This window comes from Thermobia domestica, chromosome 4 (assembly GCF_964235325.1).
Source record: "Thermobia domestica chromosome 4, izTheDome1.hap1.1, whole genome shotgun sequence".
NCBI lineage: Eukaryota > Metazoa > Arthropoda > Insecta > Zygentoma > Lepismatidae > Thermobia > Thermobia domestica.
This window is the reverse complement of record NC_137457.1, coordinates 323,461,711-323,478,957: the sequence shown is the minus strand read 5'-3', so window position 1 is coordinate 323,478,957 and position 17,247 is coordinate 323,461,711. Positions and strand designations below refer to the sequence as shown.

General features: G+C 36.0%; 2 protein-coding genes across 3 annotated transcripts in view; one reads left to right on the top strand and one right to left on the bottom strand.

Moving 5' to 3' along the window:
- Utx (Utx histone demethylase) overlaps window positions 1-13,861 on the bottom strand; it is a gene marked incomplete in the record, with an annotated part of 320,022 nt that extends 306,161 nt beyond the window's left edge. Inside the window, 2 exon segments of the mRNA XM_081756709.1 lie at window positions 428-494; window positions 13,536-13,861. Of these exon segments, the coding sequence (XP_081612835.1) occupies window positions 428-494; window positions 13,536-13,603 (135 nt within the window).
- A 185-nt stretch (window positions 13,862-14,046) lies between these two features.
- The window catches only part of LOC145684408 (FUN14 domain-containing protein 1-like), a 49,273-nt gene continuing 46,072 nt past the window's right edge, over window positions 14,047-17,247 (top strand). The window contains exon 1 of one of the 2 annotated variants that reach the window (XM_081756712.1): window positions 14,047-14,190. The gene's annotated coding sequence lies outside the window, so the exon portion shown is untranslated. The remainder of the gene's footprint in view (window positions 14,191-17,247) is intronic. The other variant, XM_081756711.1, reaches the window with a different exon arrangement.

Below are 17,247 nucleotides of genomic sequence, written 5' to 3'. Positions count from 1 at the left end.
CAGAATTAATTTCGTCGTAACTCATTTTTATTGTAGACTCACTTTACACGCTAAGCCATAGCTTTTAAAGTAATTAACTTATTGATCTCCTAACACTTTTTTTTTCATCTTTCTAATTGAGATATTGACATTTGATGGAAGGTATTTTGACTGATTCATAAAAACTAAACTCCTGGCGTAACAGCCTGTAGGCGTCCATGGCCTACCAGCCGACTTGTGGCTCTCAAACCTTTAGTTGATGTGTGGTCAGAAACATCACCTCTCCTTGCCATTAATGCTGGCTTCTACACCAGATTTAGTTACTTACAGTTTAATGGGTTGGAGAGTTCTTGCCTAAGAAAACTTGAATCTCTGATAAATATACTTCATGCTGTTCTCATTGTTAAATAATTACACAATGTATATTTATAAGAAACATGTATCTTACCTTAAGCACAAGCACTTTCTTCTTTGCTTGCTCAGGGCTGTTAAGTTTCAGAAACCCGAACTGACGACTGAAACAAGAAAAATAAACATTGTTTCTTAAATTTCTGTAGCAACCATCAACTAAACAGAATTAGCCTCTACAATGACTACCAAGCAACAAACGTTACTAAGACATGTAACAATACATTGATTAATGCATACAATTCATAATATTTCAAAAATTAAACTACATTTTTAGTTGAATAATGCCAAAATTTTCAATGTAAACTCCCATTTTTCTCAGTGGCATTTTCTTAAAGTATCTACAGTAAACTCATTACATATAGGACTATCAACGACAAAAAACATGTATTCTATTAATAAAAATATATACAAATATTTGCACACTACGAGTAACAAAGGTTGCAGTGTCAAAAGTTCGAGCTTTTATAGGAGCTCTGTGAAACTTTTCTCGGTTCTACTAAAAACTTTCCTGAAGGTACAGGTATGTTATATTGAGATTAATACACGATGAAAATCCACTAACATTCCATTCTTTCATTTTGCACACTACAATGAATGCTATGTGATATGATGTGATGTGTTTCTTGTAGATGCGTTAAGGAAACGCCGCTGAAAAAGACGAGACTTTACACTGAAAATTCTGGTAATCACTAAGTAACAGACGTATAACAAAATTTTATGGAAATCATATTCACGGAGAAATTAAATGTCAACCTAAAGCAGGGAATTCGTGTTACTATTCGGTTCCAAATCTCTTGTCGTCGCGAATTCTGTCGAGGAATTTGAAGCTTAAAATATACAAAACGATAATCATGCCTGTTGTTTTGTATGGCTGCGAAACATGGTCACTTACTCTGAGGGAAGAACATAGACTGAAAGTATTTGAGAACAAGATCCTGAGACGAATATTCGGACCTAAGAGAAACGGAAATCGGGAATTGCGGAAACTTCATAACGAGGAATTACATAATTTATATGGTTTACCCAACATTGTTAGAGTCGTCAAGTCTAGGAGGCTCAGGTGGGCGGGTCATGTAGCTAGAATGGAAGAAAGTAGAAATGCTTTCAAAGTCTTGACTGGAAGACCAATCGGAAAACGACCATTAGGAAGACCTAGGCGCAGATGGGAGGACAATATTAAGATGGATCTCGCAGAGATTGGAATACAAAGTAGAAACTGGATGCAGTTAGCTAAGGATAGAAGTCAGTGGAGAGGCTTTGTGAACGCGGCATTGAACCTCCGGGTTCCATAGGCCATAGAGTTAATTAGTTAATTATAACAAAATTAGTCTACATGAATATTACTCAACATCTTCATTTAACGTTGTAACAATCTTTGTAGATATATTGTTTCTGTTTATTTTTAATATACATGTATTTTATAGCGTCCACGAGCAAGTAACAGAAGTAAAATTTGGAAAGTTATGTTAAACATAAAACTACTAATCCTTAGCGTGTATACATAATTGCGTCAAAGCTTGCTTTTATTTAGATATAATTGGCAACGTGAAGTTTTAGGCTAGTGTGCAAATTAACACTTAAATTAATGGCTGCTGATTTTAGTGAGATAAAAAAAAAGTTAGTTTAACGTCCCAGTGAATTATTGGGAAATTGAATTTTTTGTCGTCTCTTACCGGAATTCGAATCCGGGACCAGGTACCGTCACGAAAGAAAGTATTCTTCAGTTGACAAAATTTCTATTCCTAGTAACTCAACAATAAATTAACTTATCAGAGTACCGATTTTGGCAAGTTATCCAATTATAACTATTCTAAGGATAACAACAAAAAGATCAAAATTAATTAATTTGTTCCCGAGTTATTGGCAAAAGAAAATTTGTCAACTGTCAAATACTTTCCTTTCCATGTGTGCACTAAAGGCACTACAAGAAATAATAATAAACTACTTGTTAAGCTAAAACTCTTCACTTAAGTTGATGGGAACAGGAGTGGTTACCAAGGGAATTAATCATTCGATTACGATTCCCAGGGCACTTATACAGGGTGTTGCATAAATCTGTCAATATTTTGGGAAAAGATTCCTTACATCAAAATAATAAGAAAAAAAAAATCATACGGACCTGTGGTCGGAAGCGGATCGTTTCGTAGTTTTAGAGTGCCCAAAACGTGAAAAAATTAACTTTAAAGGTCCATAGTTCCACTACTATAGCACCGATCGCAGCCCGGTCAAAACATCACTGAGGAACTGGTATGTGAACTATCCAAATATCCATTTTTCAGACCCTCCGGTACTTGCACATTCATTTTTTGAGAGGCTGTTTGGGAGTATTTGATTACTCTCCACCTACCTGTCTAAGAACTTTGTGTGCAAGTACTGGAGCATTCTTAAACATGGACATTTGGATGGTCCACATACCTGTTTCTCAGTGATGTCTTGACTCGACTACGATAGGTCCCATGGTAGTGGAGCTTTGAACTTTTAAAGTTCACTTGTCTCACGTTTTCGGCACCCTATAACTCCGAAACTATCCAATTTTAAGCACAGACCCATATGAACTTCTTTTCTTACTTTCATGTGAGGAATCTGGTCCCAAAAAATTTGTAATACATTTCTGTAACACCCTGTCAAAAAGCTTGGTGATTGTTATTGCTACTCTTCGTTCCAGAAATCGGAGAATTAAATATTTCAACAGAAATTGGTCAATATTTGTCAGTATGTCAATTTCAAATTCACAAAAAATTCACGTAAGTCCACGACTCTTACAACCTCGTTGCTGAACGGGCCCAATAACATCCAATCCATCCCTCAATATACGCCGGTGACAACATAATAATAATAATAAAAAAAAAAAATCAGAGGGATCTAGAAACGCATGTTTAACTATATAAGTTATGCTATGGATACAACATCGCACAGTGAGGTCTACGAGGTTATCTGGCAAAATTTATACTGGTAACACACAAAAACACACGTAATTCTCGGATAATGTGCAACTGAAAAAAATAAATAAATAAAAATGTGTAACTTCCAAAGTGTAAAGAATTCAAAATATCATATCACAACGGATTACGAAACCTGCGTGTTCGTGCTAAGATTACGCTTTGAATGCAAGAAATGAATGCAGTTCTGGCAAGAAATAGCGAAAAATAATTTAAACCTGTAAGAGTGAGGAATTTAGGGAAATCAGCCAACACTTATCTACATATAAGTTTACAAGAGCCTAATTTTTTCTAACTTATTTACCACATCAAATAGTCTATTTTCTTACTATTCCTTTTTTAACCATCTGCGTTTTGCGTCCTTAAACCTTTTCAGAACCAATGGCTCAGAGGCTGAGCCAGCAGTTTAAACCTCAGTAACTCGTCTCATAATTAACCTAGAAAGATCATTTAGGCATCTATCTCTCTAGTTAGTATTAAACTTTCAAACATTGAGAATTTCACCGGGTCCAGCAGGGAGTAGGGAAGGAAGCTGGATGTTTTTAGTTCCCCGTCCACCTCAGCATTTGGGGGAACTCTCCCTCCAAATGAGGTACAAGCATAAGATAAATGAACATAGTAACTAGTGATGTCTGGCGCATATGTGACAACTTTTTTCTTGCGTACGAAAATTAAGTGTTGTCATAGTCCCACAAAATATATCTTTTTTTCGATTTTTTAAATTTTCTTCTTCTTTATGGGTTGGGCACAGGAGGCACAAAAGTTACATTGTTGGAATCTGTGTCCCATAAGCCTTCCAACGTCAGAGTAGACTAAAATATTTCGAAAAATATGTACAGGATGATTCTCGTAGAAAACAGGTTCGGAATATCTTGCTCACTTGGTATTGAAATTTTATCCTTGGCGTACACGTGAAAATATCCTTTTTACTGCGTATGGAAAGCAACAGTGTTATCTTCTTACATATTTCCAAAACAAACAAACAAACAAACAAAATCTCATCTTTAAGAAAACCATCATCATCATCTACGAGTTTGGCACCGGGGGCACGAAAGTTAGCTCGTTACAATCTGTGTTCCATAACCTTTACGAGGTATTATTGTTGTCCCCGTGACAGAAGGGGTACCAGGGCCGCCAACGTAAAGGTCTACGACTTTCTTGAAATACTTGTCGGTCCTGAAACGGTTAAGCAACGGCTAGGTTATAAAGGACGATATCTATTTATTATGAACGTGGACTCCCAACAACGACTGGAGCTTGAATTCGATACTCACACAGGCCGTTCCCCACCACGTTATCTCACCTAGAAAGAGAGCTGCATTACAAGAAAACGACAGAAGCCTTGACTTTACCTTTTTTTTATTGTTTTATTTATAAACATTGATTGAGCCAATACTTTATCTTTAAGTGTTTTTCGAGATACAGAGAACGAATTGTTATTATCAGTGGAAAGTGAAAAAAAAAAAAAAAAAAAAGCAAAAGGCGATATGTTTTACTATTATTTCGACTCGAGATACCAGCCATCTAAATGCTGAAATACAGTTGCCTAAAAGACTGCATTTCTATTTGCAAAACCTAATGACTGAAAACCATTGGAGAGCTTCTCTGTAGTAACGGAAGGATATGGAGACAGACTGATCATCCCCCAACTACTTTCTCGAAAAAAAATTAAAAATATCCCCATTATGTTGTACTATAGAGAATTATACACGAAAACGCTCAAAAGCTATTGAGGATATTAAATATTACCTACGGAACACTCCCGGTACCCCCACTCGATTATAAGGTATAAACCTCCGGAAGGTCCGCCCCAAGGGTCGACATCCCCTACATCCGCCCAAGCTCAAAACACGGCATCTACATGAATTAAGGCAAGACATATACACACATATATACGTAACACAAAAACAAAGAAATAGGGCACATCAAAATATAAACTAAGTGAAGACATTGCACTTTAAAAATAAAAGCTAGGAAAAAGATACAAAAATGTCGGTGTTGTCAACTTAGAAATTATTTCTAGATAAGAAATAAAATCTTTTTACGAACAAGGGTATTCGTCATTTACTGTATATAAAAATGGATTTATTAAAGGTATATTAGCATCCACTATCCAGTGATGGTACAGCATATCATCTCACTTCGATCACTGGATTATGATACTGAAAATCGAGTTTGATATCATTTCGTTGTCATAGTGACCGCTAAGTTCGACTTGATATGAGTTTGGAAGGAGAGTTATAAAAATAAATAAATAAATAAATAAATAAAAAAAAAGAAAAATGCACACCACACCACATGGACTGTGACAGAAAAAATACGTGATTTTAAGGTTTCGCTAAAATAATAATAATAATAATAATAATAATAATAATAATAATATCATCTTACATTAATACTTTTTCCATGCCGGAGATTGACAGCAAGAATAATTGTTCAAAACAGTGCTAAACAAAAATTTCAAACATACGATTCACATGACTGACAACGAGCTCACATTTCGAAGCGCAATGGCAGTTGACCGGAACAAAAGAAAATAATATAAAAAAATAAAATAAATAAAAAAAGTAAAAGGTCAAATCACTCGGAAAATAAAATAATAAAAAATAGTTTCCATTTAAACACTGAAGCGACTTTCCAACTGCATATATGGGGAAGAAGTTTGCTGTCTTTCGAAAGCTTGTGAAGATACTTTCGGTAAGGATTATTTTCTTTTTCTTTTCTTTAAAGCTTTACTAATTTAATAATGACCTTCCCTCCTAGCAGTGGCGTATTTACGATTTTGATTCGGGGGGTGGGGGCTTTGCGAACTGTATTCCTTGAAATGTGGAAATACTGCAAAATATTTCATTTACTTTAAGATAGTAAATAACATTCCGGGGATGGGGAGCTTAAGCCCCGGAAGCTCCCTTAAATACGCCTCTGTCTCCCAGTTGATCACACGCTGTTTAAAGCAATAGAGCGAAGTTGTTGCCCTAGCAGGTTAACTCAAAGAAGGTTATGACCATAAGGTGATAATATAGTATAGTAATCAGTGGTTACGACTTAGAACAATCCAACCTCAAATAGGGTCAGTGAAGGTAATTATGAGACACCCCCCACTGATCTTCAAGTAACTAACTCTATGGCCTATGGAACCCGGAGGTTCAATGCCGCGTTCACAAAAGCTCTCCACTGACGTCTTTCCTTAGCTAACTGCATTCAGTTTCTACTTCGTATTCCAATCTCTGCGAGATCCATTTTAATATTGTCCTCCCATTTGCGCCTAGGTCTTCCTAATGGTCGTTTTCCGATTGGTCTTTCAGTCAGGACTTTGAAAGAGTTTCTTTCATTCTAGCTACATGACCTGCGCATCTAAGCCTCCTGAATTGACGACCCAAACAATGTTGGGTAAACCTTATAAATTACGTAGTTCCTCGTTATAGTGCTTCTGTATCTTCAACTACTGTAGGATAAATACAAATTAACAGAATAGGCATTTAGTAACATCCTTCACAATGCTCTGTCTACATTTTTATGTTTCGGTTTACAGAAGTGTGGATGTACCTTTTGTTTAACAGTCATTCAAAAAAAAATGTTTTGAAATTGGAAATCCTATCATTAACTTTTAAAAGCCTATCTACTCGTGCAGTAATACGATTGGTGTTCGTGGAAGCCTGGTAGGTCAGCAGTTACAGGTTAGGTTGAATTTACCCCTTTGGCTTTTGTTTCAGAGTTACAAAATTTTTTGTTGTTGTATTTCATTTTGCTTATATGGAGGGTAATTATGACACTCATGCTGGAATCTGTCTCTGTATCATAGTATCTTAAATTTCAAAAAAGCTGTATTCTGTAATTTAGTTAGTCCTATAATCTTGTTTCTTAGTAACTTTCAAAGTTGTGAACTTACATTATTTTGTTGAAAATAGCTTAGGCTCCATATCAATATACTAATATATATATATATATATATATATATATATATATATGGGTGATTCCACGAAAAAGGGAAATTTTCACTTGGAAAATTTTTGTTCCGTTGATGGTCGCCTATTTCGATAAAAATATCACATGCACTTACTAGTACTAAGTACATGTTAATTAGGTGTTCAGCAGAGCTGAATCGTTATTGGTGTAGTAAATAAAAAATAATAAACTTTTCAGCACCCACGGAGTTGAGACCATAGGTCACAGAGTTGAGATTAGTTAACACAGAGTTGAAAATTGCTGTGGAGTTGAGAAACGTGATACATCTTGGTGATAAGTTTTGGTTTATAAGTGATTAAGCTTATAATTTACATAAAAATTGAAATAATTTTCCAATAGATTTTGTAAGTTAGAATTATTCCCTTATATTGAATAAAATTCTAACACACTAGATGACACGTAATCTGTTATAAAAAATACTCCAGAAAATACTGCAAACATATGAAAATATATCTAATGAAGGTTCCAAAATTCTCACATCTATATCTAATGAAGGTACACACACACACACACACACACACACACACACACACATTATATATATATATGAATATGTGACGCAAATAAGAAAAAAAGAAATACGCATACACTTATCGAATATTGAAAAATTATTGCGCTTTCAATATGTTGACTATCATATGGAGAGGACAAACTTTTCACATAAGCTTACGAAACAGACGAAGTAGTCACTAAACCTGTCTATTGTCTACTTCATTTGTTTTCTGAGCTTATGTAAACCGTCTGTCTTCTCTGTGTAATTAAGTCAACACGTCGAAAGTGCAATACTTTTTCAACATTTGGTAAGTGTATTTGTATATTTGGTATATATACAAGGTGTTTCAAAACAATACACATCGTTTGGGAGCTGATTCCTGGCACCAAGATAAGACGAAAAGTATAGACAACTGGGTGCACAAATGCTTCCTTTCGGAGTTATAGGCTGCCGAGAACATGAAAAAAAAAAAATGAACTTTAAAGGTCCATAGCTCCAAAACTATGAGACCTGCCGTAGTCAGGTCACGACTTCACTTAGGAACTAATATGTGCACTATCCAAAAATATGTTTCAGAATCCTGAGGTACTCATGAAGCAATTTTTATAGAGGGAGTTTGGCTACGGGCGTATAATCTGAAGTACTCACCAACTACTTCTATAAAAGTTGTGGAAGTACCGCAAGATTCTGAAACATGGATATTTGGATAGCGCACATACTAATTTCTAAGTGAAGTCTGACCCGACTACGGTAGGTCCCATAGTTTTATGCTATGGACCTTTAAAGTTCTTTTTTTCATGTTTTCGGCAGCCTATAACTGCGAAAGGAAGCATTTGTGCCCCCAGATTGGTCTATACTTTTTATCTTATCTTGGTGTTAGGAATCATCTCCCAAACGCTGTCGGTATTGTTTTGAAACGCCCTGTATAATGCACACTAAATGACAGTGTAAGGCACTCATCATTTCCGTCTTCTTTGGGTAATTCGATGTTCTTTCTTAAGTAGCCCTCATTTTCTACTCCAATGAAGGAAATGTCTTGAGGAAACAGGGAAGGGCTGTTCTAGTCTACACAATGACAACTGCCAACGCTTTTTAAACGTCAGGTTTAGTAGGCCAGGAGAAATTCCTCCTGATCCGCGTCATAAAATTGACTTTCCGTATATTGCCCTCAGACTCTTCGACAATCCCTGAAAAGAAAACAATTAGAACAAAACAAAAGAAAACAGATACCATCCATCTCGACTTGTCTGAAGTTTTACCTCCGGCTACCTGACAGCCCCAAATCTCCGCGAAACACTCCTTAAATGGGTTAGGACCCACCAGCCAGCCTTTGAGTGTGAATGACACGTGGTCAGCGTGTCGGCTCCTACGACTGTTGCGATGGTCTGTGCGATCAGGTTTCAATACATCTCTACTCAAATGAGTTTTTCAATTGCCTCACTGTGCGAAGTAAACACCATTAATTTTTGAGCTTCCACCGGGAAACAAACCCAGAACCACGCACGAAAGGCGAGCATGCTAGTCACTAGACCATAAACGAGCTTTATTTCTATCAATATATTGAAAGAACAAATATTTGGAAGAGCATGAGCATAACAAACACTATAGGATTATCAACTCCGTGAACTTGTCTCAACACCGTGGATTCCTTAGTTTTCAGATGGACATGGAGTTGAGAAAATCGAATATAATTTATCTTTACCGGCCCACTTTTTGACCAGTACATGTGAGTAATTGTGTACGAGTTTTCTACGTTAAGGCGTAGGTTCCTCAAGGGACAGAAGGTATATACCATACAAATACATTCAGTAATAAATACCATGGTGTTGAGTATCAATTAATATACGCACCTGCTTTCCACACACAAAAATATTTTTCCTATAGCTTTTAACACATGCACACAACTTTTTCTGTTCTTCAGTCAAACATGTCTGCCTTGTCTTCTTGTGGGTATTGCCAACGTGGACGACCATGCTATCTGTTGAGAGCAATGACATTTTTTTCTCATGCCATGGAGTTGAGACGAAATAGAGGTGACAGAAACGGAGCATAGTCAAGCTTTCGAAAATAATCGTTATAAAGGTTTACTTTCCACAAAACCGAAATATTGAAGTGTTCTCTTCCATTTAAATACCATTAAATGATGTTTGATTTGCGACTTCAGTTGTAATTTATTGATTAAAATCAGTCAACTGTAGTCTGTGACAGCCCACGGTGTTGAGAAATTGGGTAATAATTAATTTTTTACGTATGTTTCGAGTTATATTTGCAAACTGTTATACATGGCATACCTACTTTGTGACGGTTACTACCAAACAAAATAAAAATGAGATGATTCTTTCTAGTAGTAGTTTGAAGAAATGCCCGTGACAGAAAATTTCCCTTTTTCGTGGAATCACCCATATATATATATATATATATATATATATATATATATATATATATATATATTTTTTTACTGAACAGCCTAGATCTTGGTCTAAATTTGTTTCATAAGCCTGTTTTGTAACCTGAAACTATCTACAGGCTACTAGCCTATAGGCCCATTATAGTCAACTCACAAAATTGTAATCTTGAATAACATCAGGAGCTATTTCAACTTTCTTTCTCAGTTATTTGCTTGTATCTCAGCCAAATATTTGTATATCTTTAAGTTATAGGCACAAAATAGACTTCTTTTTCTCACAATTAAACTCCTTCATAGCTCAATATTACGTACAGTAAGCTGGGATACCCAGTGTCTCATAATTATCCGTTCGGATGGAAATTATGAAACAGCACAAATTTGACATTTACTCGTCAACTTATAAGATGACAGGAAATTTCTTTGCAGCAATTTTATTATTTTATTAGCACCATACACTGTTGCCTAGGTTAACTTGTTTTCTTTTTTCTTTCTTCAAAACTAATGTAAGTTGAATAACGTGGAAAAGTTGTGAAATCTGCCTCAATATTACCCTCACTGACTCCTGATTTTATAAGATTATTAAGTATCTGCTTTATCAACACTCTGACATCGTAATATCATTTCTAGTATAGAAACAAAAAGTGAAAATATACTTGTTGAATCAGTTGCCTGAACCTCCCATAATAAGACATTTCCCCATTACCCTTTTTTTTTATTATTTAAAAAAAAAAAAAAAAAAAAAAAAAAAAACATTTAGGGCTCGAAAAAGAGGACAGGTAAAAGATCTCTCGTAATCCCACACGGATCTCGCCAAAGGCGCGTATCCTAACCATTTATCTATTCGGGACCTTAAGACTACAAGGTAAAACATATTGCCTGTATGTTATAGGCCTACTTGACAACGTTTATTTGAATAGTGTGTAGCCTACATATAGTAGTGTATTACATTTATTTGCCATTTTTAAGTTTTATGCTACTATTTGTAGGTACCACTAGTTAAAACTATCATCTTGCATTGTCATTTTTAAATTTATTTATTTATTTTGTTTTGTTTTGAAAGAGGCAAGTGCGAAGATTATGCAAAAATATCTAAGAAGCCAACATTCTTCTAGTGTGTGACAGATTATAGCAACAGCATTGGTTGCTGAAATAATTCCAGGAACTTAACAGTTTAAGCTCCAAGGTCACATAAAAGGCTTACTGGAAGTTACTGACACAACAAAAATTTCCACAACCTCATCTGTGTTAAAGGTTACAGTGTCTTACAGGCCATTTGATACATTCCTTCCTGTACGTGGCCATAACAATCAGACAAGAAGAACTGTTTCTATGGCAACAGCACGTTCAGCCAATTATAGTAGCTCATTTCTCTCGCCCTACAATTGGTAGACATTCCATCCTTTCCACACGTTGCTAATTTGAATATAAACAAATGCACGTTGTTTTAGTCGAACAGTAGTGTACCTGCTGGTCATTCAGAGCATCCTTTTTAGTTCACTTGTGTAATTTAATTTTATAATACTGAGATTTACTAGCAGTGAATAACTTCGTGTTTCAATACAGAACGCAAAAGCTGGCAACACAGCATTGAGCACCATGTGCACGCAGCGAGCTGTCAGAAAGGACAAATAATATCAATTGCAGTGTAGAATCGAGCTACAGTGTTCCTTCTGATTCAGATCTTATAAAACTGGGATTGGAGGCGTGGTCCTGTGATCCACAGCCCTCTTGGTGGCAAGATAGCACTGTAGGGACCAGTTTGTACTGTGCGAGTTGATCCTTCATGATTACATCCACCGAATTCAGCCCCCGTCATGGAGCCCATATTAATTTAGTCCGCCCTTTATAACCGCAGTGTTATGTAAGAACGTACCGGTAAAAGGTAGAAACTCTGATTTGATTAAAAGACAGTACGAACCAGACTATTAGAGATGAAAATGAAATACATCAGTCTAATGTCCCACACTTATGTCCTTTTAAGTTAAGGGAGACAGATGATTAATGAACGTGATGATAATGGAATAACAACGTGAAAGGAAACCGAAGTACCAAGAGAAAACTCACGGACACGATGTTATGCACCACTTATTTGACGGGGATCGAACCAGGAACCCTTCGTACCACAGATAAACGCTCTACCACTCAGTCACCGTGTTCCTACTATCAAAGAAATGTCATATAACTAAAACCTATCAAGTTATAACTGAGCATAAGCTCGTGTTTAAACTTTAGTTTTTGCCTCGCATTAAGGAAGTTCCATGTTCGAACCCTAGCTGAGGTTTTTCAAGATATCCTCAGTTCTATCTATTACATGTGACAAATGTCAGCATGACAACGTCGAACACAGCCCCTGCTCGATTTTGTACCCTACTTCAAAAAAATTTCAATTGTTAAATAAATCGAGTATAAATTGGCCTTGCACTTAAAATTTATTCTACAAACGGCGATACATTTCAATGAAAATCTACCTTTCTTCGAGAAATCATGGTCACCATCAAATAAGTATCATATTTGTCGACAATGGAAACAATTAGCCAGTATCATCACTGACTGACATTTAATCGAAAGGTAATCTTTCTTTAATATATATAAGAAGATTCTTTTTAAACGCTGAATAACAAAGTAAAATTTCATAATTCTTTTAGAATAGAATTAAACGCGATCCCTTACATATGTTACCTCTCGAATTATTACTTACTAAAGTGAAAAAAATTAAGAGAACTTTTTACTAAGTTGAAGAGTCACTGATCAAAACACTACGATAATTGGATCACAGAAAAAAAGTGACCCTTACATAATCTTATTTTTATAGGTTTAACTAACGGTGCGTATATTCAATCAATGACAGAAATTTCCATTTGAAGTTTTTACTTCCGGTAAGGAGATGAGAAAGGAGGTCTCTTACATATAGCGTACAACCAACGGAGAAACTTTCGTTGCTCTACATTATATTCGGTACGACTGACCCACATTATATGATCTGATGCTTATGCTAGAGTACTGATAATAAAAGATCAAAGGTTCATATTTTTTTAACATAAATGTGGTAAAGTGTCATTGTATCTAATCAGTAAGCAAAGATGTAAAGCTTTAATTTGCATAGTTATATTTGTAATTGAATCGTATATACACAGAAAGATGCATCAAGATACTGTGAAATACTACTGCAGTCAATTGCAAGATAACAGCGTATGTACAGAGTGCACTATACCACGAAAGCATCTCGATTCCCTCGCTGAGTGCTATCAGCATAAAACAATGACATATATTAATAAATCTGTTTTATAAATCTTATATGAAAATGATCCTACAAATTTTAGATAGTAGCCATGTTGTTTACCTGTCAAGTTCCGACAACACCTGCAGTTCTTGAGGTGTTAAAATAATGTCGTCAGTTTCTTGCGCCATGTTAAAAGGCGTTCTTTTCAATGTCGGATAGTTACACTATAACACTACACCATTTGATAGACTTCACATGTTACTTTCACTCATGGTAACCAACACTTTCACTATAAATATCAACCACTTTAAAGTGCTTCTGTATGATGTCCACGCGCTACTAATTCCAGACGGAGAAATGAAGGGAGATTCGGAAGTGAGACTTTAAATGTCCCATATATTTGAATGTTCCCTTATTTTGTGCAAGTTACCATCCTGTTAAGCTAATACGTTAATCCATGATATTCTCGTTTTTTCTATTAAGTTATATTATTAATTTATGATACGAATATTAAATAACCTAGTATAAAACGTGAAGGTCACCCTCTTCCAGAACACAACTGAAATAGCGCTCCTTCAGTCTACAAGTGACCTCCTCCAGAGTTCAAGTCCGAAGTTCCAAGTTTTAAGTCTGAACACCAGAGAATTTACTGTCAGCTGTTTTCGTATTGCGTTATAAAACGAGATATTTGTAGAGGGGCGAGGTAGCTTTTTTGTATTCATCATAATTGTTCAATATTGAGTGATGCTGTGCCTTGAGTAATATCTAATTGCACGTAAGTAAAAATAAATATCATGGCGTCTTTCGCTGCAACATTATTTACAAGGACGATATAGTTACGAAAAAGTCTTTACTTGGTCAGTAGGTATCTAGTCATTATTGGCCTTCAATGTATACCAGTAGCGGAAATTGCATTCACTTTCGTTACTATTCCTGTAGGCATAACCAACGCCACTCTCTGTAAACAGTTAACAAGCTACTTGTAATTTGTAGTTAATGAAACATATTTAACTGGAGTAAGAGTAAGAAGTAGAATGGCTTTAATTGTAATTGCAAGTCGCATGTGGTATTGCAAATGGACAATTTTTACCAATAAAGTATATTTATACTTTAGCAAAATAGGAAAACGTGCGAAGTACATTTAAATTAGGGCAACTAAGGGCTTAACCGGGCATTATTGCTGTATCGCCGGACCACACGAAAATCGGAAGAAAGAAATATTATTTAGTTTCTCCCCCGAAAATACTCCGTTGTGACCCTGACTCACTTTGTACCATTTTTCGAAGCACAGTGTGGACTTATGATATAAAAACTAGTACATAAAACACGAACTAACTTGTGCTAGGTAGCCACTAAAAAGCACGAATGGTACCTAACCGAGTTAGGGCACGAGCGCACCGATTGCGAGGGATGCGTCCGTAGGGAGCAGACGGGTCAACGGTGGTGGGTACACGCATAACGTGAATAGTGAATAAACACGACGTCATAAATCGTATGGCTTATGTGTTGTACAGCTTTGGGAGAGATGCTAAATGCCATCCAAGAAGTACCAAACTGGGAGTATGTTTAGTACAAGGGGTCCAGAAGCACGTTAAAACACAAAATTTACAGGAGAAATGAATGATGCAAGTACTTAGACGTAAGAGAACGTAACCAAATCTAAGCTAAACTGAACTAACCTAATATTAGTAGAAATAAGCGAAATTCTATTCTAAGTCGATAAGGCACGATATGTCACAGTCTCGTCATTTACATACCATTTCCACACTACTTTTCCCATAAATCATAAGTATCTCTCCGTGAGGTAGTCCCTTCCGCCTGCATATATAGTGCCGCTTACATTATAAAATACAACTGACAAAAACAATTATTTTCTTAACTCCAGCTATTCCTCTCACCTTACTTTCACTCACTCTTCCTCACGAGCCGAAATGAATGCTTTCGAAGAAGGCAGGCGCGTCAGAGATGGTGGGTATGTGCGTGAACAGGGGTAGGGGTAATGGCTTTGGGAGTGATACGAGTTTCAATATCACAACGCTCTACTTGTAAACATAAAATACAAGTTCTGTACTAAAATACACTGCCGGTGGAAGATAACTAGTTGCCATCTTTCATATGCACTAACTTATTTTATCCGTCGTAAAACACTTGTAAACCTAAAAAAGCAGCTGTAGGCCATTCCGTTGTATTTAATGCTATCGCCTGCAGAAATTTTGTTCTTTATAAACACATCTTTTCATGCAAAGTATTGAATGTTACCTTTAAATCTTCCAAAATGTGATGGCGTCAAAACTACATCAGTACCTTTTCTTGGAAAGATTTCAAGCAAATCGTATAAATCAACTATACAGCTAATAGATACCAACTAATGGACAAATGGGTGAAGTTCATTAATTGATGTCCTACTAAAATAAAATTTCACTGTGTTATCTGATTGGTGAAGCAGTGGTGATTTAATTATATTTCTGAAAGAGAACGGCCAAAATTGAAATTAGAAGGGAAAGAAAAAATAATTAAAATTAAATAAAAAAATAATAATAATAAACGAAAAAGCTGTTGAGATCTAGTTCGTTAGTTGGTATCAAAGCACCGCGCTGTTGACTTCCGACTCCCCTGTGGCTCTCGACTAGGATGACGAGATTATGCCAAGCAGAAAGTAGGACAGGCAAGGTTCTAGAACACAGGTCCCCCTTCCCATTAATCTGTAATAAAGACAGAAAACAACGTGCCCTGCGGGGCTCTGACACGCCTTCACTCACTGACGCTCGCTCGGCAATATCATGTGAATTAAATATTAAAGTTTGGTACAGAAAGAACCAACCTATATTGGAGGGGGGGGGAGGGGCAGTAGGACACACTTATTATAGTATATTATTATTTACTGCGTCGGGCCTTAAGTTAATCATTCATTTCTGTTGAAATGAAAAGTTCCGAACAAAAGTATTGAAGGAATTCAATACGACCCATCTGCTTTATTATTTTCAGAAGTTACAAAATGCACCTGATATTTACAATTATTCGATATAATGTGCTATTACGTAAGGAAATGGCACTCTTCTGCTAAGACAATAGACTACAACAATGTCACATTTGATAGTAGGTTGTCTATGTTGGAAAAGTAGGATGGTAGTCGCAACTGATATGTATTCCATAACATCTGATGGGGCCAGTAGAAAGAGAACAAACTATTACCTTGCTCATCAGTAAGTGGAACGTAGTTAGGAGTCGCATCTGAAAAAATGACAAAATGGGGTCCCAGATGGGAGCCGGTTTAGAATGAGCTGATGCCACTAGTAGCTTTACGAGATCGATACAATTTTTCGTTAAAATAGCGTAGGCTATAGGAAACGAAAGTGAGGACACTGCTGTCACCCAAGTGATGTATTCTGCCAACACCTCTCGAACATGTCTGGAAGTTTATTTTTATTACAACATAATTAAACAAAAAAATAAACTAGTAAAAATCTACTCCTCGAAGTATATTCAGTGAACAACAAAATGCTCCTACGAAATACTAGGAGCAAATGAAACAATCCATTGATAATAACGTAAAAGAAGATTTAATAAAAAGTAAATAGTTTAGATATAGAAGGAGGTAAGCTTCCCTAACTTCCCAACGCAGAGTAGATAACAATAACTTTACTGTTATAACAAATATTTAACTACGTTTAATAATTTAAAAATAACATTAGAACTCAGCAACGTCACCCAAATACTTTTGTAACAATCCGTCTCAGGATACCAGCTACCCCACCTTTATTATAGTTCTCCGTAATGATTGCGTACAGATTAGTAATATGACACGAAATCTTTATTCGTGCCAAAAATTCAC